Source organism: Coregonus clupeaformis, chromosome 25 (genome assembly GCF_020615455.1).
Source record: "Coregonus clupeaformis isolate EN_2021a chromosome 25, ASM2061545v1, whole genome shotgun sequence".
Taxonomy (NCBI): domain Eukaryota; kingdom Metazoa; phylum Chordata; class Actinopteri; order Salmoniformes; family Salmonidae; genus Coregonus; species Coregonus clupeaformis.
This window is the reverse complement of record NC_059216.1, coordinates 22,959,804-22,985,461: the sequence shown is the minus strand read 5'-3', so window position 1 is coordinate 22,985,461 and position 25,658 is coordinate 22,959,804. Positions and strand designations below refer to the sequence as shown.

Sequence of the window (25,658 nt, the reverse complement as noted above, 5' to 3'; positions counted from 1 at the left end):
AGTGTGCCCTCACGGAAAATGACATAGTATTGACAAATGAGGAAGTGATTCTTATGTTGTTTTTTCTATGCTAAGCTAGTCGCAACTCTTCGTGGGAGCTACAATTGAAATACGATGCGACTTTGGTGAGTAACTCCTCTCTTTCAAATGCAGATATAATTGAACATGTATTCATACATGCGGCATGTCAGGATGTGTAGTTCGTCTTTTATGTTACACATTTATTAAACCCCTGAAAAACATTAACCTTGAACGTTGTAGACAGTAACCCTAAACCGTCCAAATGTATTTCAAAACAGTGTTGTTGTGCCTTGTGTGGCCCTAGACCAAGGCTGTAGGCATTGGCTATGAGCCTCAGCTCAGCAGTTTTTTTTATGGTGATTTGTATTTGTGAAGGTGCTAGAGTGCAGTATTGTTAGTTTAATTGTAGGTAATACTATATTCTGACATGTTTATTGTATCTTCCTATAACACAGTTTGAACAATAAAGAGCTGGATAATTCTACCAACCAGGCTTAGGCCTGGTCACACTACGTTCCACCTGTCTAGTCTTCCTCTTGGCCCCCCTCCCAGAAACAGTAAATAGTTCACAACATGTCTTCAGGCCCACCTCAGTCGCCCACAGTGGCTAAGACAGAGGTGACTGTTGAAGGAGAATGCCCTATCCTCGCTGTCACCTTTGCCTACTGGGACAACATCCTGGGCCCGCAGGTGTGCCACATCTGGGCTCCCAGGTGCGAGCAACCGCTGTTGCTGAGCGATGGCGAGGTCACCTTCCTGGCCAATCACACGCTGAACGGGGAGATTCTGCGCAGCGCAGAGTGTGGCGCGGTGGACGTCAAGTTCTTCGTCCTAGCCGAGAAGGGTGTCATCATCATTTCGCTCATCTTCGATGGCGAGCTGAAGGGTGACAAGAACACGTGTGCCCTGTCCATCATCCTGCCTCAGACAGAGCTGGCCTTCTATCTGCCCTTGCACACGGTCTGTGTGGAGAGGCTCAAACACATAATCCGGAAGGGACGCATCTGGATGCAGAAGGTAAGTGTTCAGATGCCATGTTCCAAGTCTACCCCATACTAGGCCATCCCCTTAAGGCAGTGTTTCTTAATCCATTTCTAGGGAAATTGACATTCTTGTTCTATCCCAGCACTAACCCAGCACGTGAATGACCTATGCTCCCCAAAGAGTGAAAGGGTTAAAATCCAGTAAGTCAGCACTAACACCTGAATCATGAAGCCTGCCATGCCTTTTTTTGTCATTGACGTACAGGGCTACAACATCATTTCTATGCTGACATCAGAGATTGTCCCCATCATGGAGCTGCTGTCTTCCATGAAGACACACAGTGTCCCAGAGGACATAGACGTGAGTATCTGAACCAATCATGCACATTGGGCAACACTTTAATCATGCAAAACAGTACTGTGCAAAAACTACAGTAGAACTCAACTACAGTAGAACTCACCATACTCTGCAGACCCGTTTATGTAGGAACTTCTACGTCCACGAGAAGGAGACTATTATCACTATTGTCACATTATTACATCCAAGAATGACATCGAACTAGTTTCACTGATATGTTAAGTCTCACACGGCTTTCGTTACACAGCTTTCGTTACATACCCCAAAAAAAACGTTGAATATGAAACTAAAACTTCAAAGCCTCCACATCATTAATCTCTGTGAAAAAATAAAGCTCTAAGTTCTAACCACTATGAGGCTCGACTGAAGCTTTAATTAACATTTTGCTATTCATCAATGAGACAAATTGCTAACTCACGATTCCACTATAATTTGAAGATTAGGCTACTCAAATTCACCAAAAACTATTTTCTGTATGTCTCACTATAGCTATAAAAAATGTATCTTGTCCTTCGTGTTGAGGATTATTTCACCAAGGACTGTGTTTTTCCCTCCGTGTTAGATCAAGGACACCATCCTAAATGACGATGACATCGGAGACAGCTGCCATGAAGATTTCCTGCACAAGTAAACACTTTTAAGAAACTTTGGCTGGGATTCAGTCGTAGGCCTACCTGCTATAGAAATGTAATTATGAAAATTGGAAGCATCTGCTTGCGAGTTGAGTCTACCTGGTATTTTTGCTGTGCCCAAAACCATTATTTTACTGTATTTAACCATAGGAAAATGATAAATACTGCAATGCAGTTTTTATTAAATTGAACTATGAGACTGATGAGTAATCTCGCTTGCCCACTATCAAGACTGATGAGTAATCTCGCTTGCCCAATATCAAGAAACAACTTTGAGTGCTCCTGTGTTTATTCATTTCTGGGATAGTCACAGGGTTGAAGAATGTTTCACTCTCCCTCAGTTTAGCACCTTTCCTCTCCTTTTTTGTCCAACCTGGGCTGGTCCATTGGGTGCACATTGCTTACCTTGCACACTATATTTGTGATTAGGTTGTAGTTATCAGTGGAGTGCAGTTATGCACCCCTGAAAGATCTGTCAAAACATAATTATCTTAGCTGCCTGTGGAGATAACAAATGCACTGCAAGTCATAATTTATTTACTCAGCTTTTAAGTGTTCTTGCAGTAGTCAGGAAACACTTTTGTGTCATGAGATTTATTTGATTGAACCTCTTGTTTGGATATTTAGAGAACTATATTGAATGACAGACACACACAGCAAATCTTTTACTATCCTTGTGGGGATCAAAAATGTATTTCCATTCAAAATCCTATTTTCCCTAACCTTAACCCCTAACCCTAAACCTCTAATCCTAACCCTATTGTAACCATAAACCTAACCCCCAAACCTAAAATAGCCTTTTTCCTTGTTTTACTATCTTTGTGGGATCTTTTGGGGATTTCCGGTACCCAAAAGGATAGTAATACAAGCCCACACACACAAGGACACATTTCAATCTTGCTCATGTTCTCATTATACTAAATTAATATAAAGTGACCATCCCTCATTCTTGTCATTAATACATAATTTGCCTCCGTCTCTCAGGGCAATCAGTTCTCATCTCCAAACCTGTGGCTGCTCCATGGTGGTCGGAAGCAACCCAGACAAAGTCAACAAGGTACTGACAGGCTGCCAATACTCTGTGCTAAGCACATGCATACACTGGCTGCTGTATCAGCATATGTATTCACACTCATCCACACACTAGCTGTATCAACATAAATGTTCTACACACAGACGTGTCTGCATATGTTGCATATCTAATAAAATATTGCAGCATACAAAATCCCACAATACTGGTTAACACGCACACACACCTCCAAATCCTCTCTCCCTCACGGAAATGCGGATGTGTTATTGAGAGGTATTCCACGTTGATATTCATTCATATGTTTTCTTGTACTCTAGATAGTGCGCACGCTGTGCCTCTTCCTCACCCCTGCTGAGAGGAAGTGCTCTCGGATCTGTAAGGCTGACTCTACTTTCAAGTACGACACAGGACTTTTTGTACAAGGCCTCCTCAAGGTACCCCACCACGCTACTCTAAATTACAGTTTTCCTACTGGGTGTGCAGGCTTTTGTTCCAGCCCAGCACTAACACACCAACTAATAATGATCTTCGGTCCAATGTGTTCAATGAGAGATACATTAAAGCCTTGTTTTACTCACATCAATATTATCCCATTGTAAGTGCATGTAAATGTCACGCAAATGAATAGTCTTTTTTCAAACCAAGGCCTCAAAAAATGAACAAAAGGTCATAACTTTACAACAGACTGCCACTTTGGCATTGTGATCCCCCTCCTCATTACTCTCCCACTCCTTTCTCCCACCCAGGACTCCATGAGCAGCTTTGTCTTCTACCAGGTGCTGTACTCGCCCTACCCGACCACGCACATCGACGTGGACATCAACACGGTGAAGCAGATGCCGCCCTGCCACGAGCACACGTACATGCAGCGTCGCTACATGCACTCAGAGCTCAGTGCGCTTTGGAAGGCGGCCAGCGAAGAGGACATCGCCCCCAACACCGGCATCCACACTGACCAGTTCTTCACCCCTGACCAGTATGCTCTCTTCTCTCCTGTTCTGTTCTGTTATTCCAATTAGATTGGAATTGGCAGTGTTTATTTTGCTGCCTAACCGCATTGCTTGATTTATTTTATATGTATCAAATTTGTATTTGTCTTTCTTACGTTTACATTAATGAAAGAAATATGGATGTTATTCTGTTTTTATGACCACTAAAAGCTCCACTCTTTTCTCAGAAATATATTTCAGGACGTTATGCATAAAGACACCCTGGTAAAGTCATTTATAGATGAGGTAAGACACCGGCATAAAGTAAGCAACAATATTTGTGGTGCGAAAAATGTTATTGTCATTTGTCAGCCATTGTTGGCTTATCAGGGCCAACTGTAATAGTTAATTCTCTGTTTTGTTCCCAGGTGTTCATGCTGAAGCCAGGTCTCAATCTGCGAAGTACTTACTTGGCCCAGTTCTTGCTGATCCTTCACAGGAAGGCGCTCACACTACTCAAATACATCGAAGATGAGACGTGAGTTACCTCTCACTATGGAAGCAGATGTAATTGGTTTTAATATGACTTTTGCCCCAGCACAGCAGCGCACCATGTAGTACAACTTTTGATAAGAGCTTGAATTCCCCACCCGCAGGCAAAAGGGAAAGAAGCCTTTCCGCTCCTTGCGCAGCTTGAAGACAGACCTCGACCTGATGGTGGAAGGCGACCTGAATATCGTCATGGCATTGGCTGAGAAGCAGAGGGCTGGACTGCACTCCTTTGTATTTGGGAAGCAATTCTACACCAGTGTACAGGAGCGAGATGTGCTCATGAGCTTTTGACTCTTTTACTCTCATCGTCATGACATATGTTTTTATCAGCTCTTAAGAAATGGGTAAGAAATGTACATATGACTTGTCCAAAAGCTGCCTTTACTAGGGTGACATTTTCTGTCCACTAAAGACTGTTGAGGTGTTAAAATGTGCAAAAAAATACAGTATGATGATCAGAATTTTGAAATTTCAGATGTCCATTGAGTCGGATTTGTGCTGCTGTCCTTTATTGCTAATCTTCATTGTCTTATTCAAAGCATGAGTCTAGTGTCTTCAATGTCTGTGTTGTACAACAAGCCCTTGACGGGACTCCAAATGTTTGGATACCATTTATATCAATATTAGCACACTGATTGTACAACAATCTGGATTTCATTTACATTCACGTCATTTAGCAGACGCTCTTATCCAGAGCGACTTACAAACTGGATTTCCTCTATCTATTGACTGACTGACCACAACCGCCATGTCTAGGTTATAATAATATATTGCCCTTTGCAGTATGTACTGTATGTCTGAGCATTCATGCTGATTGTTGACAAGAGACAGGTTTGTTTAAGTATGTTTGACATGTACATCATGATGTGTATAGAATGAATTATTAGTGTACCTTATTGGAGGTATAATGTGATATACCAGGCCATATCGGTATCATCATGATACTAAATGTATCTTAAATTTACATCATTTAGCAGATGCTCTTATCCAGAGCAACTTACAGTTAGTGAGTGCATACATTTTATTCATTTTTTTATACTGGCCCCCCGTGGGAATCGAACCCACAACCCTGGCGTCGCAAGCGCCATGCTCTACCAACTGAGCTACACAGGACTGTGTGTAAGGCTTTATCATGTGGCAACTTTGACTCATCTTCTCCCAGTGGCCTTAACTTACCTTACTGTATTTTCTCACTAGCATTTGGTAGATGAGGTGGTTAATGGTATATGCCAGTGAAACCCTAATGTCATTCACCCCACTGGCCTTCATGCTGATGCAGTGTTATTCTCTAACATTTGTCAATGCATCCATGATGATAATAAATACATTTGTCAATACAAAATGGTATGCATATTTACTACAATTAGTTGACACACATTTACTACAGTCTTATAGAATGAGTCTTGAAATGATTATAACTTGAATTATTTATACAGTACATGACAAAAGACAATGTAAAATGACATTGTGACTGTATGATAAAATAACGTTGGGTTACGGATGTAATCTTGGTTCTCTGAGGAGAGTAACGGGTTGCCAAACGACTTATGCGAACTCCTTCCCCATCACACGATGTGATTGAGATATCAAAGATGTTTACAGTCACGCCACACCTTTACTGTACCCATGTGATCTGTCACTATAAAAGGTAGTGTGGCGTGACATACTGTCTATTACTTCATTCGAACCCTATGGAGGTGGAGGAACGGTATGAAAGCTTGGCGACCCGTTACTTTACTCAGAGAACCAAGGTAACCCAACGTTCTCTTTCGTTTTCGTAATGGGTCGCCAAACGACCTATGGGAGAGGCTGTACCAAAGAGGTCGTTCGGACAACAGAGTGGGATAACTCACCATTTAACTTAGTCCAGATGAGTCCCTGACAGGGTAACAGAATTTCAACTGTGGTATACAACCGTAGGCCGGACCTAGCTATCTGGCTGGCCGGCGAGACAGCTTGGTCTGGCCAGCCGGCCAGATAGCTGGATCCGGCTAGATCCAGATAAGTCCAGCCGGCCGGCAGGCTAGACAGCAAAGACCTTGCTATCTGGCCGGCCGGACCGACTGGCCAGATATCTCGGTCCGGCCAGCCAGATAGCTAGGTCCAGCCGAACGGCCGGCCAGTTAACATCTTTGATATTAAGCAGCTCAATCACATGAGTGAATGGGAAGGAGTTCCCATAGGTCGTTTGCGACCCCTTACGAAAACTAAAGAAAACCAACGCATTAGGTTCATGCATAATAATACAACATTACAGTTGATACGCTGAAATACATGCCTATCTTCAAGTAGGATATACTTTGCAAAATCCTTTGTATTAATTGGTTGATTCACCGACCACCATTTACCCATTGGTCGAACTTTGCAAGTGGGGTTTGCGACAGGAAAAACGGTAAACTAGCTAGATCAGAGATACTTTTGAGGAGATGGGGAAACTCTATTAAAATAAAATTAGCGCCCATTGTGTACGTTGCCCATGCTACGTCAATGGGCCGTGCGGTGCATTCTGAGTGATTCTGGGAAATGGAGAGCTCTCCTTCAAGGAGTGAATGGGAGTCAATTGGGCGCTAGCTCAAAAAACCCAACCTTAGCATGGATTTCGTCAACAAGAACTACAAAATTACTAATATTTTCCGAGATGTGAGATAATTAACTTGCTGTATGTAATATTATATAGCTTTGGAATCGTGACATTGCGTACTATCGAGGAAAATAAGCACGTTTCTCGACTCATACCCTGACTTTGAGAAGGGATTGCTTAACATCCGCGTGACGCACAATGACGACGTGACCGCGATTGGTCGACAGTCTGCTGGGTGGGGCGATATACGTTCCTCCAGTCATTGCCTAATGGGATTTCTATCTCCTCCTTTCTGGAATATCGCTGGCTAGATGCCATGTAAATATTCTGGAGAGCTGCTAAGGATGCCTAAAAGAACAAAAGGGTAGAACTCACGAAGAATCGGAGCAAAATGAAATCGAATGTCATACAAAGTATATCAAGGTTTGTGTTATCTGTTTTTGCCCTTAGACTTTCTATAAGGAGAAAGAAAACCAATTCGTTGGGTGCGGCCTGTTGTAACATGCTAACGGCGTTACTAACTAAGATAGCAAACGTCATTAGCTTACCTGAAGCGCCGGTGGGAAACCGCGGCTGTCAAAGATGCTGCGAGGCAGACATGGCGCTGCAAGTGTCTGTCGGTTTACTTCAAATGACCCTATTCATGTGTTTTGTTCATAGCTTGTATCTAAATGAATGACCTCAAAATACCAAAAATCTCAAATGAATTGTTAGCGGAAGGGTGTATAAACTGGCGCTCGTGCCCACAGTAAACAAACAAACAAGCTAGCTACTAGCTAATTGACTAACTGAAGTAGTTTTCAGAATGTTGATCATGGGTTACCGGGGACCCTCTCCTGGTCGTCGAATACTATCGATACGGGGACCCCCGGCTAAAAATGGATGTGAACAGCAGCCAGTATTTATTGCAATCATGAAAATGATGACGGAAGTGATAGTGCAAGGTCTTTCACTCTTGTTCTGAAAGCCACCTAATGTTAGCTAGCTGGATTCAAGCAGAAGAGGCTCTAGAGGAGGAAGGGGAGGACCATCCTCCTCAGTGAGATTCATAAAAAATAGTAAAACATTAAAGTTATCCTTTTTAGATAAAACTATAGAATATATATTCACGTAACCAAATAATTGATTAAAACACACTGTTTTGCAATGAAGGTCTACAGTATCCTCAACAGCACTCAGTAGGGTAGCGCCATGGTGTGGCCGGAGGACAGCTAGCTTCTGTCCTCCTCTGGGTACATTGACTTCAATACAAAACCTAGGAGGCTCATGGTTCTCACCCCCTTCCATAGACTTACACAGCATAGCATCACTCTGGCTCAAACAGAGGGATGCTATGTTAGCTAGCTGGCTATGACTATCCAACACAACACTGGAACTCTTCAAAGTCAAGGTAAACTTTTGGTTTTACTAATTTATTGCCACCGGGGCCCGCTGGTGTAACTGCTAAACTGCTTACTGACGGTACACTGTAACGTTACTGCATAATTGTAGCAGGTTTACAGGTTATTTCTATTAGCTATGTTGACTGTGACGTTACTTTAGCTAATATGTTGACAACGATGTAGGCTGTGTGTAGCGGTTATGATATGGTTTGGCTTGGAAAAGTTTTTTCGCCTAGTCACATACAGCTGATGTGTTGTGCATTGAAGTCCACAAGTGAAGGGAAAAGATGAGAAGTGGCGAGTGCATAGATGCGAGAAGGAATACAATGTGGCTGCTATGAAAGTGAACTGTGTTTATGTGTGATCAGGGGTGTATTCATTCTGCCGATTCTGTTGAAAATGCTTCTTAAATGGAACGGGGATAAACATACCTGAATTTGTCCAAAAGAAACATGTTTGCAACTGTTGGACTAATGATTACACCCTAGATTAGCTAGCTGCAGGCAAGAGTGTGCAAGACGGTATTGAATGTGTCATCTGTCCATGTGCCACTGTCTGTCACCTCAAATTCTTCTCTCGACCTGTGTGCACTTACGTTGTAAACTTTAATTCATAGGCTAGGTTGTAGCAACCTCATGATGGGTATAGGGAAAATTAGAGTATCATATAGTAGCCTAAACCTATTGATGTTACATTGAACTGGGTGAATGGAATATGAATGACAGTCATCCAATATGCTGTAATAGAAATAAGGCCATATGCTCATGACTTTTTTTTTGTCCTCCCACATCTTAAACGGCACCGACCGGCACTGGATTCAAGAATCCTCTTTTGCTGTTTGCATGACTTGCTATCTGTATGACACTGACCACCTTTACATGCGCACAGTATTCTGGATAGTAGCTCATATCCCACTTAAGGTCTTATTCGGGGTAAGCTGTTTACATCCATCTTTGATATCTCGCTCATGAGTATCCCTGTATCATGAATATACAGAATATGGATAAAATGGAATAGCAACTGAAATATGGACACTAACTGTATGGCTATAACCTCTCACATATTAACTCCTGCATAATTATGTATTTCTTGCAGTGAAATTATACAACAAATGTTAATTTAGTCTCAGGAACAGGAGTGGAGAAGTATGATTTCTTTCTGTCAGCATCTCTTGAGAAAATGCATGTGTAATGTGTTATCTTTGACACTGTAATGCAAGCAGACAGTATTTCAACCACATAAAGTATGCAGCCAAGACGATCTGAAGTCTTATCAGAAATGTGTTTCATCGTTTTCTCAGCTTTTCATTTCCTTAAAACCGGTCAAACTGATGACATTTTGACATTTTGCACAGGACCAATCTTTCCACTGTTTTGGAGTTATTGCGTTTTCTCCTCGTTCCCTAAACGGAACAGACAATTTTACCAGTGTTAACTAGATTACTAATGCATTCATTCTATCGATGTAAGACATTATTCTGGTGAGCTCTACTTAGTCTTTTGGGCTAACAAGTTATGACAGAAGAGAAGCTGCATGTATCAAACTATAGTTGACAAACAAATGGCCTACCAAATGTCGGAAATTATAATCAGGAGCTTAATTTAAATTATGGTAAATTAATTATAGTAGGCAAAATTATGATGGATCGAACTGCGCAGGTAGCCTACTTTTTGAAGTGATTTGTTTGTCACTTACTACGTTTACATTGACACCAATATTCCATTATTATTCGGGATACTCAAGTATTCTATTTTTGAGTCAAGTATTCATACCTCGTTTACAATAACCGAAAAAGCTTGAATCCTGGTTATGAGAAACCCAGGTAAGATGCCTGGGATATGCTGATCTAAGACGGGATACTGTGGCATGTAAACATCTTATCCCGTTTACTGTTGTTTTTGCAGTCTGCTCAGTTTTGCATTTCATGGGTGTTGTGTGATGTTTTCATCAGATTTTCAAACAAATCACTTCAAAAAGTAGGCTACCTGCGCAGTTCGATCCACCATAATAATTCCATAATAATTTCTGCCTACTGTAATTAATTTACTACTGGCTAATTTCACCCCTAATTTAGAGAAGTTTCTGCTTATAAATTCTGACATTTGGTAGGCCATATTTTAATGTCTGATATTTGGTAGGCTATATTATCATTTCCTACATTTGGTAGGGCATTTGTTTGTCAACTATAGTTTGATATATATATATATATATATATATATATATATATATATATATATATATATATATAGCTACTCTTCTGTCATAACTTGTTGCCCCAGAAGACTAAATAAAGTAGTGCTCACCAGAATAATGTCTTACGTGAATGCATTAGTAATCTAGTTAACACCCGTGAAGTTGTCTGCTTCGTTTAGGGACGGGGAGGAAATGCAATAACTCCGAAACAGTGGAAAGATTGATCCTGTGCAAAATGTCCAAATCAGTTTGACGGGTTTTAAGGAATGAAAAGCTGAGAAAATGACAAAACACGTTTCTGATAAGGCTTCAGTTCGTCTTGGCAGCATATTTTATGTGGTTGAAATACTGTCTGCTTGCATAAGTGTCAAAGAACACATTACACGCGCATTCACATTTTCTCGAGATGCTGAAAGAAATAAATCATAATTCTCCACTCGTATTCCTGAGACAAAATAAAAAAAGATGGTTGTATAATTTCACTGCAAGAAATGTATAATTCTGCAGGAGTTCATTTTATATTATGGTACATGTGAGAGGTTATAGGTCTACAGTCAGTGTCTCTATTTACCCATATACTTAATTGACGAATATTCTGTTTATTCATGGTTACAGGGATACTCATGAGCTGGATATCAAAGGTGCATGTAAACAACTTATCCCAAATAAGACCTTAAGCGGGATATGAGCTACTATCCGGAATACTGTGCGCATGTAAACGTGGTCACCAAGACATTGTAGCAACGTTGGGAGCAAGGCACGGAACATTGAGGGAGGCAACCGTCTGTCTAAAGAGACTACACTGACATGACTGCTTGGTGGGCCAACATGATAAGCATCACCAACACAAGGAAATAACAACATTGTCAAGTGATGATTTCTAGAAAGTGTGTCTGGCAGGTCCTCTAGAGAGTATTCTAATTTTGTCATAACTGCTGCTTATAATCTACTACCATGGCATGCTTTGTATCACTGTACTCAGATCTGGTTGATCAAGTTTCTGTAGTATTAGTTGTATATTCTCTCTTCTGAACTTTCTGGAAAAACTGTCTGTTGCTTCTTGACAATCCTGATTCACAGTTCTGTAGTGTATTCATTACACCGATTCTGTTGCCAAATGTTTTGCAACAGAAACCATTTACTCCAAATGATCTACCAAGTGATGTAAAAGCTGTTGGGTTCTTAAAGGTCCAATGCAGCTGTTTTTATCTCAATATGAAATCATTTCTGGGTAACAATTAAGTACCTTACTGTGATTGTTTTTAATTAAAATGGTAAAAAATAAATTTAAATAGCTTCTTAGCAAAAAGCAATTTCTCAAGCAAAAATGTTGCAAGGACTGTCTGGGAGTGGTCTGAGTAAGGAGGGGAAAACTGAACTAGCTGTTATTGGCAGAGAGGTTTGGAACTCTCTCTTTCTTATTGGTCTATTAACTAATTTAATGCCTGGTGATATCACCAGGCAGGCTAAAACTCCATCCCACCAAAACAGGCTGAAATGTAAGGCGGTCTTTTCAAACAGCTCTTACACTAAAAGGCCATTATCATCATGTTCACAATTTCACAGTATTATTCCAACCTCATAGTGTGGAAATAAACTACATGACCAAAATAATGTCGACACCTGCTCGTCGAACATCTCATTCCAAAATCATGTGCATTAATATGGAGTTGGTCCCCCATTTGCTGCTATAACAGCCTCCATTCTTCTGGAAATACTTTCCACTAGATGTTGGAACATTTCTGCGGGGACTTGCTTCCATTCAGCCACAAGAGCATTAGTGAGGTCGGGCACTGATGTAGGGCGATTAGGCCTGGCTGGCAGTCGGCGTTCCAATTCATCCCAAAGGTGTTTGATGGGGTTGAGGTCAGGGCTCTGTGCAGGCCAGTCAAGTTCTTCCACACCGATCTCGACAAACCATTTCTGTATGGATCTCGCTTGGTGCACGGGGAAACAGGAAAGGGCCTTCCCCAAACTGTTGCCACAAAGTTGGAAGCACAGAATCGTCTAGAATGTCATTATATGCTGTAGCGTTAAGATTTCCCTTCACTGGAACATAGGGGCTTAGACCGAACCATGAAAGACAGCCCAAGACCATTATTCCTCCTCTACCAAACTTTACAGTTGGCAGTATGCATTGCGGCAGGTAGTGTTCTCCTGACATCCGCCAAACCCAGATTTGTTCGTCGGACTGTAAGATGGTGAAGCGTGATAAATCATTCCAGAGAACGCGTTTCCACTGCTCCAGAGTCCAATAGCGGCGAGCTTTACACCACCCCAGCTGACGCTTTGCATTCCGCATGGTGATCTTAGGCTTGTATGCGGATGCTCGGCCATGGAAACCCATTTCATGAGCAGTTATTGTGCTGACATTGCTTCCAGAGGTAGTTTGGAACTTAGTAATGAGTGTTGCAACCGAGGACAGACCATTTTTATGAACTAAGGGCTTCAGCACTCGGCGGTCCCGTTCTGTGAGCCTGTGTGGCCTACCGCTTTGCGGCTGAGCCGTTGTTGCTCCTAGACGTTTCCACTTCACAATAACAGCACTTACAGTTGACCGGGGCAGCTCTAGCAGGGCACAAATTTGACGAACTGACTTGTTGGAAAGGTGGCATCCTATGACAGTGCCATGTTGAAAGTCACTGAGCTCTTCAGTAAGGCCATTCAACTGCCAATGTTTGTCTATGGAGATTGTAATGCTTGTGTGCTCGATTCTATACACATGTCCGCTACGGGTGTGGCTGAAATAGTCAAATCCACTAATTTGAAGGGGTGTCCACAGACTTTTGTATATACTGTGCCTTCGGAAAGTATTCAGACCCTTTGACTTTTTCCACATTTTGTTACGTTACAGCTTTATTCTAAAATTGATTAAATTAATTGATTTCCTCATCAATCTACACACAATACTCCATAATGACAAAGCAAAAACAGGTTTTTAGAAATGTTTGCAAATGTATTAAAAATAAAAACAGAACTACCTTATTTACATAAGTATTCAGGCCCTTTGCTATGAGACTCAATTGAGCTCAGGTGCATCCTGTTTCCATTGATCATCCTTGAGATATTTGTACAACTTGATTGGAGTTCACCTGTGGTAAATTCAGTTGATTGGACATGATTTGGAAAGGCACACACCTGTCTATATAAGGTCCCACAGTTGACAGTGCATGTCAGAGCAAAAAGCAAGCCATGAGGTCGAGGGAATTGTCAGTAGAGCTCCGAGACAGGATTGTGTCGAGGCATAGAACTGGAGAAGGGTACCAAAACATTTCTGTGGCTTTGAAGGTCCCCAAGAACACAGTGGTCTCCATCATTCTTAAATGGAATAAGTTTGGAACCACCAAGACTCTTCCTAGAGCTGGCCGCCCGGCCAAACTGAGCAATCGGGGGGAGAAGGGCCTTGGTCAGGGAGGTGACCAAGAACCCGATGGTCACACTGACAGAGCTCCAGAGTTCCTCTGTGGAGATGGGAGAACCTTCCAGAAGGACAACCATCTCTGCAGCACTCCACAAATCAGGCCTTTATGGTAGAGTGGCCAGACGGAAGCCACTCCTCAGTAAAAGGCACATGACAGCCCGCTTGGAGTTTTCCAAAAGGCACCTAAAGACTCCTCAGACCATGAGAAACAAGATTCTCTGGTCTGATGAAACCAAGATTGAATTCTTTGGCCTGAATGCCAGGCGTGATGTCTGGAGGAAACCTGGCACCATCCCTACGGTGAAGCATGGTGGTGGCAGCATCATGCTGTGGGGATGTTTTTCAGGGGCAGGGACTGTGAGACTAGTCAGGATCAAGGGAAATATGAACGGAGCAAAGTACAGATAGATCCTTGATGAAAACCTGCTCCAGAGCGCTCAGGACCTGACTGGGGTGAAGGTTCACCTTCCAACAGGACAATGACCCTAAGCACACAGCCAAGACATCACAGGAGTGGCTTCGGGACAAGTCTCTGAATGTCCTTGAGTGGCCCAGCCAGAGCCCGATCGAACATCGCTGGAGAGACCTGAAAATAGCTGTGACAATCCTGGATCTGCAGAGCGGAATGGGAGAAACTCCCCAAATACGGGTGTGCCAACCTTGTAGTGTCATACCCAAGAAGATTCAAGGCTGTAATCGCTGCCAAAGGTGCTTCAACAAAGTACTGAGTAAAGGGTCTGAATTCTTAGTTGAAGTCGGAAGTTTACATACACCTTAGCCAAATGCATTTAAACTCAGTTTTTCACAATTCCTGACATTTAATCCTAGTAAAAATTCCCTGTTTTAGGTCAGTTAGGATCACCACTTTATTTTAAGAATGTGAAATGTCAGAATAATAGTAGAGAGAATGATTTATTTCAGCTTTAATTTCTTTAATCACATTCCCAGTGGGTCAGAAGATTACATACACTCAATTAGTATTAGGCAGCATTGCCTTTAAATTGTTTAACTTGGGTCAAACGTTTCGGGAAGCATTCCACATGCTTCCCACAATAAGTTGGGTGAATTTTGTCCCATTCCTTCTGACAGAGCTGGTGTAACTGAGTCAGGTTTGTAGGCCTCCCCTTGCTTGCACACGCTTTTTAAGTTCTGCCCACAAATGTTCTATAGGATTGAGGTCAGGGCTTTGTAATGGCCACTCCAATACCTTGACTTTGTTGTCCTTAAGCCATTCTGCCACAACTTTGGAAGTATTCTTGGGGTCATTGTCCATTTGGAAGACCCATTTGCGACCAAGCTTTAACTTCCTGATTGATGTCTTGAGATGTTGCTTCAATATATCCACATTATTTTCCTTCCTCATGATGCCATCTATTTTGTGAAGTGCACCAGTCCCTCCTGCAGCAAAGCACACCCACAGCATGATGCTGACACCCCCTTGCTTCACGGTTGGGATGATGTTCTTCGGCTTGCAAGCAACCCCATTTTTCCTCCAAACATAACGATGGTCATTATGGCCAAACAGTTCTATTTTTGTTTCATCAGACCACACGAGGACATTTATCAAAAAAGTACGATCTTTGTCCCCATGTGCAGTTGCAAACCGTTGTCTGGGTTTTTTATGGCTGTTTTGGAGCAGTGGCTTTTTGTCTTTGTCTTTACATTTTTTGCAGACGATCTTATCCAGAGCGACTTACAGGAGCAATTAGGGTTAAGTGCCTTGCTCAAGGACACATCGACAGATTTTCACCTAGTCGGCTCGGGGATTACAACCAGCAACCTTTCGGTTACTGGCACAACGCTCTTAACCACTAAGCTACCTGCCGCCCCTGGCTTCTTCCTTGATGAGCAGCCTTTCAGGTTATGTCGATATAAAGGGGTCTGAATACTTTCCGAATGCAATATATGTATAGTGTATATATAAAACACAGGAAAATCACGTTTGTGACTGCACTGGGTCTTGAAATGGAAGTTATAGTTCATTTTAATTGTATGGTTTTCACACGTTGCCATTCCAAATATGAATAGCCTGCGACGTGTTTGGCACAAGCTGCACATCTATAAATGATCGATTCTTCCATTCTCTAAAGTGGACTGAAGTCTGCAGAGTTCCTTTAACTTCATCCAGCCGCTTATTATTATTTATTTTTTTAGAGAGACACGACTTAACTGTAACTTCCGTTTAAGAACAAAACAAAACTCAACAGAGTTTGGAGTAGCATAAACGGTTTCTGTTGCAAAAGGTTTTGCAACAGAATTGGCGTAATGATGACACCCCTGGTTTCACTCAACACATAGGAACAGGAGTGTTTATGAACGCCAGTGCTTATGTCCCGTGTATTTTCATTTCTCTACACCGCGCGAACGCTGGTGAATTAGGTAGGGATTTACTCTCTGGTTCTGTGTGTGTGTACACCACTGTACTGACCTCTCATTTTACTGCTTAACAACTGGACTACACACACCATGCTTGTGCGTTCAGCCTTACTCACGCACATGTAAGAAGTTTCACTCTTGCCCCACTCCACATGACCTGACTGAGAAACACTGGGCCCATTCAATCAAAACTATACTGAACAATAATATAAACACAACATGTAAACTGTTGGTTCCATGTTTTATGAGCTGAAATAAAAGATCCCAGAAATGTTCCATATGCACAAAAAGCGTATTTCTCTCAAATGTTGTGCACAAATGTGTTTAAATCCCTTTTAGTGAGCGTTTCTCCTTTACCAAGATAATCCATCCACCTGACAGTTGTGGCATATCATGAAGCTGATTAAACAGCATGATCATTACATAGGTGCTTTGTGCTGGGGACAATAAAAGGCCACTCTAAAATGTGCAGTTTTGTCACACAACACAATGCCACAGGTGTCTCAAGTTTTGAGGGAGCGTGCAATTGGCACGCTGACTGCAGGAATGTCCAACAGAGCTGTTGCCACAGAATCGAATGTTCATTTCTCTACCATAAGCTGCTTCCAACGTCATTTTAGAGAATTTGGCAGTACATCCAACCGGCCTCACAACCGCAGACCACGTGTAACCACGCCAGCCCAGGACCTCCACATCCGGCTTCTTCACCTGCGGGATCGTCTTGAGGAGGGGGGGGTGCTGAGGACTATTTCTGTCTGTAATAAAGCCCTTTTGTGATTAAACTAATTCTGATTAGCTGTGCCTGGCTCCCCATTGGGTGGGCCTGGCTCCCAAGTGGGTGGGCTTATGCCCTCCCAGGCCCACCCATGGCTGAGCCCCTGCCCAGTCATGTGAAATCCATAGATTAGGGCCTAATGAATTTATTTCAATTGACTGATTTCCTTCTATGAATTGTAACTCAGTAAAATCTTTGAAATTGTTGCCTGTGGCGTTTTATATTTTTGTTCAGTGTCCAGGTTAAACAACGTTCGGACTGTACTTTGAAAGAGCACGTCTTTTAGCTTACGCCTGAACCCCAAGATCTGTAGACTAGGCTGGTCAGTTTTACGACCTGGCTCATGGTTCGTAACAGCTACAGTGAAGGAAAAAAGTATTTGATCCCCTGCTGATTTTGTACATTTGCTCACTGATAAATAAATTATCAGTCTATAATTTTAATGGTAGGTTTATTTGAACAGTGAGAGACAGAATAACAACAACAAAATCCAGAAAAACGCATGTCAAAAATTTTATAAATTGATTTGCATTTTAATGAGGGAAATAAGTATTTGACCCCCTCTCAATCAGAAAGATTTCTGGCTCCCAGGTGTCTTTTATACAGGTAACGAGCTGAGATTGGGAGCACACTCTTAAAGGGAGTGCTCCTAATCTCAGCTTGTTACCTGTATAAAAGACATCTGTCCACAGAAGCAATCAATCAATCAGATTCCAAACTCTCCACCATGGCCAAGACCAAAGAGCTCTCCAAGGATGTCAGGGACAAGATTGTAGACCTACACAAGGCTGGAATGGGCTACAAGACCATCGCCAAGCAGCTTGGTGAGAAGGTGACAACAGTTAGTGCGATTATTCGCAAATGGAAGAAACACAAAATAACTGTCAATATCCCTCGGCCTGGGGCTCCATGCAAGATCTCACCTCGTGGAGTTGCAATGATCATGAGAACGGTGAGGAATCAACCCAGAACTACATGGGAGGATCTTGTCAATGATCTCAAAGCAGCTGGGACCATAGTCACCAAGAAAACAATTGGTAACACACTACGCCGTGAAGGACTGAAATCCTGCAGCGCCCGCAAGGTCCCCCTGCTCAAGAAAGCACCTATACATGCCCGTCTGAAGTTTGCCAATGAACATCTGAATGATTCAGAGGAGAACTGGGTGAATGTGTTGTGGTCAGATGAGACCAAAATCGATCTCTTTGGCATCAACTCAACTCGCCGTGTTTGGAGGAGGAGGAATGCTGCCTATGACCCCAAGAACACCATCTCCACCGTCAAACATGGAGGTGGAAACATTATGCTTTGGGGGTGTTTTTCTGCTAAGGGGACAGCACAACTTCACCGCATCAAAGGGACGATGGACGGGGCCATGTACCGTCAAATCTTGGGTGAGAACCTCCTTCTCTCAGCCAGGGCATTGAAAATGGGTCGTGGATGGGTATTCCAGCATGACAATGACCCAAAACACACGGCCAAGGCAACAAAGGAGTGGCTGAAGAAGAAGCACATTAAGGTCCTGGAGAGGCCTAGCCAGTCTCCAGACCTTAATCCCATATAAAATCTGTGGAGGGAGCTGAAGGTTCGAGTTGCCAAACGTCAGCCTCGAAACCTTAATTACTTGGAGAAGATCTGCAAAGAGGAGTGGGACAAAATCCCTCCTGAGATGTGTGCAAAGCTGGTGGCCAACTACAAGAAACGTCTGACCTCTGTGATTGCCAACAAGGGTTTTGCCACTAAGTACTAAGTCATGTTTTGCAGAGGGGTCAAATACTTATTTCCCTCATTAAAATGCAAATCAATTTATAACATTTTTGACATGTGTTTTTCTGGATTTTTTTGTTATTCTGTCTCTTACTGTTCAAATAAACCTACCATTAAAATTATAGACTGATAATTTCTTTGTCAGTGGGCAAACGTACAAAATCAGCAGGGAATCAAATACTTTTTTTCCCTCACTGTAGCATGTCATGCAAATCGTTTAACAATGTAGGCTACTAGTTAGGTTTTCCAATCTGTTGCTCAGGATCCTTCAGCTGTTGCACATTTTTGTTTATTTTTGTAGCACACCTGGTTCAACCAAGAAAAGACATTGATGGTTAGTAGACTAGTTGAATCTTCTAGTGCTGAGACAGAACATAAATGTTTTATGTCTGGGGTTTTCCCAGAGGAATGGATTTTGAAACACCAAGTTGTTTGGCTGGCTGCTTTGATAATCACTAAACTCATCTTATGACCCACTTTGGTATGTTTCAGTGCTGATTGTCATACTGAGCCATAGCTGTAGCCATGGATGCCAAAGCTAATGACAGCACCTTCCCCAGTTTTGGAGACTTGGATGAGTTCCTCACCAAGCATGACTCCAATTTTGTGTGGCTCCTTGTGGGTAAGTGTTGAGGGAATTTTCTAGACTGGGGGGGGGGGGGCAACACCTGAGTTAGAGGGAGTGCAGACTGCATTGAATAAGCAATTTCTCACATTTGAGTTGATGAATGGGGAGCAATTAACTCTAAGTATACAGGTGTGACGCCTCATTTAACACATCATAACAATGATATGAGGAATAGTATAAACCATCTGCATTCGGAAAGTATTCAGACTGCTTGACTTTTTCCACATTTTGTTAAGTTACTGCCTTATTCCCTCATCAATCTACACAAAATACCCCATAATGACAAAGCAAAAACAGGTTTTTAGAAATGTCTGCAAATGTATATAAAAAAAACAGAAATATCAAAATTACATAGGTATTCAGACCCTTTACTCAGTACTTTGTTGAAGCACCTTTGGCAGCGATTACAGCCTCTAGTCTTCTTGGGTATGACACTACAAGCTTGGCACACTTGTATTTGGGGAGTTTTTCCCATTTTTCTCTGCAGATCCTCTCAAGCTATTTCAGGTTGGATGGGGAGCATCGCTGCACAGCTATTTCAGGTCTCTCCAGAGATGTTTGATCAGGTTCAAGTCCGGGCTCTGGCTGGGCCACTCAGGGACATTCAGAGACTTGTCCCGAAGCTACTCCTGTGTTGACTTGGCTGTGTGCTTAGGGTTGTTGTTCTGTTGGAAGGTGAACCTTCGCCCCAGTCTGATGTCCTGAGCGCTCTGGAGCAGGTTTTCATCAAGGATCTCTCTGTACTTCGTTCATTTTTCCATCGATCCTGACTAGTCTCCCAGTCCCTGCCACTGAAAACCACAGCATGATGCTGCCACCACCATACTTCACCGTAGTGATGGTGCCAGGTTTCCTCCAGACGTGACGCTTGGCATTCAGGCCATTGAGTTCAGTCTTGGTTTCATCAGACCAGATAATCTTGTTTCTCATGGTCTGAGAGTCCTTTAGGTGCCTTTTGGCAAACTCTAAGCGGGCTGTCGTGCTTTTTACGGAGTAGTGTCTTCCGTCTGGCCACTCTACCATAAAGCCCTGATTGGTGGAGTGCTGCAGAGATGGTTGTCCTTCAGGAAAGTTCTCCCATCTCCACAGAGAAACTCTGGAGCTCTGTCAGATTGAACATTGGGTTCTTGGTCACCTCCCTGACCAAGGCCCTTCTCCCCTTATTGCTCAGTTTGGCCGGGCGGCCAGCTCTAGGACGAGTCTTGGTGGTTCCAAACTTCTTCCATTTAAGAATGATGGAGGCCACTGTGTCCTTGGGGAACTTCAATGCTGCAGAAATGTTTTGGTACCCTTCCCCAGATCTGTGCCTCCACACAATCCTGTCTCGGAGCTCTACTGACAATTCCTTCGACCTCGTGGCTTGGTTTCTGCTCTGACATGCACTGTCAACTGTGGGACCTTATATAGACAGGTGTGTGCTTTTCCAAATCATGTCCAATCAATTGCATTTACCACAGGTGGACTAATCAAGTTGTAGAAACATCTCAAGTATGATCAATGGAAACAGGATGCGCCTGAGCTAAATGTTGAGTCTCATATCAAAGAGTCTGAATACTTATGTAAATAAGGTAGTTCTGTTTTTATTTTTAATACATTTGCAAACATTTCTAAAAACCTGTTTTTGCTTTTTCATTATGGGGTATTGTGTGTAGATTGATGAGGAAATATTGTTTTCTCTTCCAGCCACCATTCTGTCCTGTGGATGGATCATCTACCTTACCTACTACAACTCCCGCAACATCGGCCTCATCTTAACCCTCATCATCAACAGACTCTGCAAGAATGGCTACATTCACATCGGTGAGTGCAAACAATGAAATGAAGCTTGCAGACGTGATGATGAACCTTGCCTGAGACTTGTAGACGCAGACTTGGCTCCCAGTTGCCCTATTTATGGAATTCAGTGTGAATAATCTGTTAGCGTGTCTGAAACTCACTGTCTGTCCTTTCTCCACAGGCTCCTTCTCTTTCTCGGTGCTGTCGGGGAAGGTCATGTTCAGGGATGTGTACTTCATCAACGAAGACATGTCCATTAGGTGCTTACTTTTACACTATTATATTGTGTTATGTTTTTTATTCTACTCTCTATACAATACATGCTTATATTCTAATACTATTTTATTATACTTTTAATTTATTTTGTGTTACAGAATACAAGATGGTTTCCTTATATTCCGTTGGTGGAAAATGTATAACCCTAAGCAGAAACAGCATGGTGAGTGGACTGTAGGGGAGACATTATGGTTTGGATTTGGAAATGGGTAACAAGTCTATAGGTGTCGGTTTGGCGGGAGGCCGCAGGAAACTCAAATAGCTTGTACTCAGGAGTAGTCTTCTCCATGTTTCTTGACCATCAGGTCAAAGTTACAGACGACCTTGTTCTTGTCTTCTCCAGACCCCAAGGCTGAGACCAGGCTCTACGTGACCGTTAATGGATTTGAGTTCCACGTTTACAACCGGACAGACCTCTATGCACGGCTAGAGGAGACCTTCGGGTTGGACCCCACCCTCATACCGACCAAAAATGACGAGGAGAGAGAAAGAGAGGAACGAGAAAAGAGCCTGGACAGTGTTAACATCAAAGCAGAGACTCCAGACCCGTCGTCATCTTGGAGATCCCTCATCCCCGTCATCAAAGTCAACATCAGCACTGTCAGTTGCTTTTAGTTTAACTACATATGAGACATCACTCCCACACACACTAGTCAATAGTTAAGTTCTATGAACGTGCACATGTATAATTCTCATCATTACCTCATTGTGTGTATTTCTCCAGGGTCGCTTGGCATTCGGGAACCACCACCTCCCCCAGACGATATGTGTGAACTTTGAGGATGCCTTCCTAACTTATGCCACCAAGCCCCCCTCCAGCCACCTAGACCAGTACATGCACATTGTCAAGGGCTCTCTGGAGAATGTCCGCGTCATGCTAGTACCCAGCCCACGCTACCTGGGCATGCAGAACGATGAGTGAGTTGACCTTTGACCTTAGGCCTAATCCCGAACAGTTAACCCCTGACCCCAATACACGGGCATGCAAAACGAGAAGTGTTTAACATCTTAGGAACCACATTAATAATGGTATAGCAGTCTTCTGAGATTCTGTGTTCTCCTCTATAGGCCACCCAGACTGATGGGAGAAGGGTTTGTGGTCATGCAGTCCAATGATGTGGACATCTACTATTACCAGGATGAACCAGGTACGACCATATTATGTAGAACTCTGGTCATGATGACTCGTTTAAGATATGGGTGTATTGGCACTGTTTCTATATGGATTTGGGTTTGACATGGTTTTATGAATGTTCTTAAGTTTAGGTATTACTATTTATGTTTGACTGTGTGTGTGTTATCAGGCCTGGTCCCAGAGGAGCAAGAGAGTGGGGATCCAGAGCTATGTGGAGAAGGAACCAAACTGCAGGATCTGCCTCCCTGCTGGGGTCTGGACATTGTCTGTGGGAAAGGAACTGACTTCAACTACGGGCCCTGGGCGGACAGGCAGAGGTACGTACACACACACAATACTACTATACATAATACATCATTCGCTGTTAACCAGAGACCATAACAATAGAATGACTAAGGTTTATATTTCTGTATGCAGGGATTGCCTGTGGAAGTTCTTCCTCCCGGCAGACTACCAGTCCATGGGTGTTACGGAGGTGGCTCAGCCCGGCAAACTCAGACAGATTCTGGCCTTTGAACTCCGCATGAACATCATCGCAGACGCCACCATAGACCTGCTCTTCACCAAAAACAGGGTACCAGGAGAGCAGGCTTCTCACCCTGTCTCTGTTTCTCTCCTCTTCTATTCTGTCTCTTATTTTGTTAAAAGCTCCATGTATTAGATCATTGTTATAATCCATTTCACAATGTGATCATGTGTTTCTTTCTATGTGCTCTTGATTTTTCTGCTCTTAGGAAACCAATGCCATCCATGTGAATGTCGGAGCAGGCTCTTATCTGGAAGTGAACATCCCCATGACTGTGGGGGAGACTGGTGAGTGGGACAGTGAGAAAAGAACTGAGGTTAGAAGAAAGTGGATGTCTTTAAGTCTATGGTTACAGGGTAAGACGGAGGTGTGATGCCATGAAATCATGCAGTAATCATGACTCACTCAATATTACCATCACCAAACTTGGACTGTGAGCATTCATTTTATCCTCTCTCCCCAGGCTACTCTCCCACCATCAAAGGCCAGCTGCTCCATGTTGACACCACCACCAGCATGCAGTACAGGACTCTGCTGGAGGCTGAGATGCTGGCTGTAAGTACAGCACAGTAGGAATCTGCAGGGGTCCTATTCAGCCACAAGCCATATCCAGAGTTTCCAATACATGTTTCTTACTGAGTGATTGAATTAAAACAACTGTGTACAAGTTAATTACCAAGCCCTTGATGAGTTGAATCAGGTTAGTGCACCTCCTTGTGAACATGAAAGCGTGTTAACATGATTGTTGCCTCTCTCTCTTCTGCCCTTAGTTCCATGTGATTGCCAGCTATCCCAGTGTGTGGAACATGCCCCAGTCCTGGAACTGTGAGATAGAGGTGTACAAGGCCACCTATCACTTCATTTATGCCCAGAAGAACTTCTTCACAGGTAAGACCTTCTCTCAATCTGTCTATAGGGCGATTCCACGCCAGCTTAGTCCGAAAATATTTGTGGTATCTGAGATTTTTCGGGCAATTCTCACATAGTTAACTTCATTGGGAGCAAGGATGTTTGACATGCTTTTTACATTTGTAACATGCTTTTTACAAGTGGCCATTTTACACTCTTTTTAGACCTATACATGCCTCCTGTACGACCCTATGATCTGTGAACCGTACATGATACAGACAACATCTTGGTGTCATTGTTCTCTCAAATATGGAGTATGTCTAGATTCTGAAATACAAATTTTCTCTGGTACTTTTAAAGGGAAATTTCACCACTGCTCTATTTCACTATATATATGTCCATTAATATGTATTAACATATCATATGTGTAATAAACATTTAGAATTTCCTCACTACACGCAAATACGATCGTTTTTGCATCTCACCGGTAGAAACGGGCCAGCTACATTGTTTGGTTGTAAGCAAACCACAATATCCAGAATTCCTAGCGATTTCAGGATGTCCAGGACCGCACCGTGGAGGTGTGAGAAATATGAAATGTCTGTTTGTAGCCAGCACTTTCAGCCAGAGGACTTCTTACGGAACTTAAGTCTCAACTGATGGGGTTGCCATGTCGTCGAACGTTGAAAAGTGATCCTATTCTATCGATTTTCCTCTTCACTTCAAAGAGGGAGCTATGCAAACAGAAGTCAAGCTGAGGTAACGTAGCTAACGTTAACGTTACCTAGCTACCTAGTTAGCGAACAAAAGTGTTTATCTAAACCAAAATATAGCTAGCTAGCTATCATAATACGCTGGCTAGATATTCCAAAGCATATCAATGTAATTAGGCAACTGCTATCTGCCAATGTGATTTAACTTTGCAAGCTAACGTTAGCTTCCTTAGGTTATGTAAGCTAACCGTTATCTAGATAACTAACTACTGCAGAGGCTGAAGTGAATGTGTTCTATTTAGAGAATCCGATCCCATCAACATCTGCATAGGTATCAACATCAAGCTCAGCACCAGGAACTAGTGTAAGTCTCCTAAAATCTAACTTAAATCTTTCCATGACTCCATGATGAGCAAATAAATATACTGGAGCTAGGCATAAACATGGTCTGTGTCTTGTTGTCATAGTTGGTGGGTTTACAAGTAGGCTACAACTTCTACTGTAGTTCTCTGTATTATGGAGGCTTATTTGATTGTTCATGCAAGGCGTGAAGTCTAAATTTGAGAAAAGGAGGTATTAGTATGGAGGGGATGGTGTGGGTGACTGACTGGTGTCTGTTGGTGGTGGGTAGTGTGTGTGTGTGTGTGTGTAAAGGTTAGTATGCATGATCTATTGACATGAGGGGGGTGGGTGGATATAGTACGTTGTTTTGAGTGGGTATTGATGGGGGAAAGTAGTAAAATGTTGGCTAATCA

The 25,658-nt window shown here is 42.7% G+C and overlaps 2 protein-coding genes across 12 annotated transcripts in view; both read left to right on the top strand.

Annotated features, from left to right (window-relative positions):
• On the top strand, window positions 1–4,979 carry LOC121539418 (guanine nucleotide exchange C9orf72-like). The gene is made up of 10 exons (XM_041847912.2): window positions 1–125; window positions 477–1,038; window positions 1,270–1,365; window positions 1,925–1,989; window positions 2,979–3,051; window positions 3,342–3,458; window positions 3,771–4,000; window positions 4,202–4,259; window positions 4,382–4,491; window positions 4,610–4,979. The coding sequence occupies exons 2-10, from the start codon at window positions 595–597 to the stop codon at window positions 4,794–4,796; spliced, it is 1,380 nt and encodes a 459-aa protein (XP_041703846.1). The 5' UTR covers window positions 1–125; window positions 477–594; the 3' UTR covers window positions 4,797–4,979.
• Window positions 4,980–7,368: 2,389 nt separating this feature from the next.
• Window positions 7,369–25,658, top strand: part of LOC121539417 (transmembrane protein KIAA1109 homolog) — a 142,994-nt gene continuing 124,704 nt past the window's right edge. For 10 of the 11 annotated variants that reach the window (XM_041847901.2, XM_041847903.2, XM_041847906.2 and 7 more), the window contains exons 1-13: window positions 7,369–7,509; window positions 19,493–19,622; window positions 21,312–21,428; window positions 21,586–21,664; window positions 21,779–21,843; window positions 22,024–22,280; window positions 22,405–22,598; window positions 22,749–22,828; window positions 22,985–23,132; window positions 23,233–23,389; window positions 23,550–23,628; window positions 23,805–23,896; window positions 24,112–24,229. In XM_041847901.2, the coding sequence (XP_041703835.2) occupies window positions 19,526–19,622; window positions 21,312–21,428; window positions 21,586–21,664; window positions 21,779–21,843; window positions 22,024–22,280; window positions 22,405–22,598; window positions 22,749–22,828; window positions 22,985–23,132; window positions 23,233–23,389; window positions 23,550–23,628; window positions 23,805–23,896; window positions 24,112–24,229 (1,483 nt within the window). In that variant the 5' untranslated portion in view covers window positions 7,369–7,509; window positions 19,493–19,525. The remainder of the gene's footprint in view (window positions 7,510–19,492; window positions 19,623–21,311; window positions 21,429–21,585; window positions 21,665–21,778; window positions 21,844–22,023; window positions 22,281–22,404; window positions 22,599–22,748; window positions 22,829–22,984; window positions 23,133–23,232; window positions 23,390–23,549; window positions 23,629–23,804; window positions 23,897–24,111; window positions 24,230–25,658) is intronic. The other variant, XM_041847908.2, reaches the window with a different exon arrangement.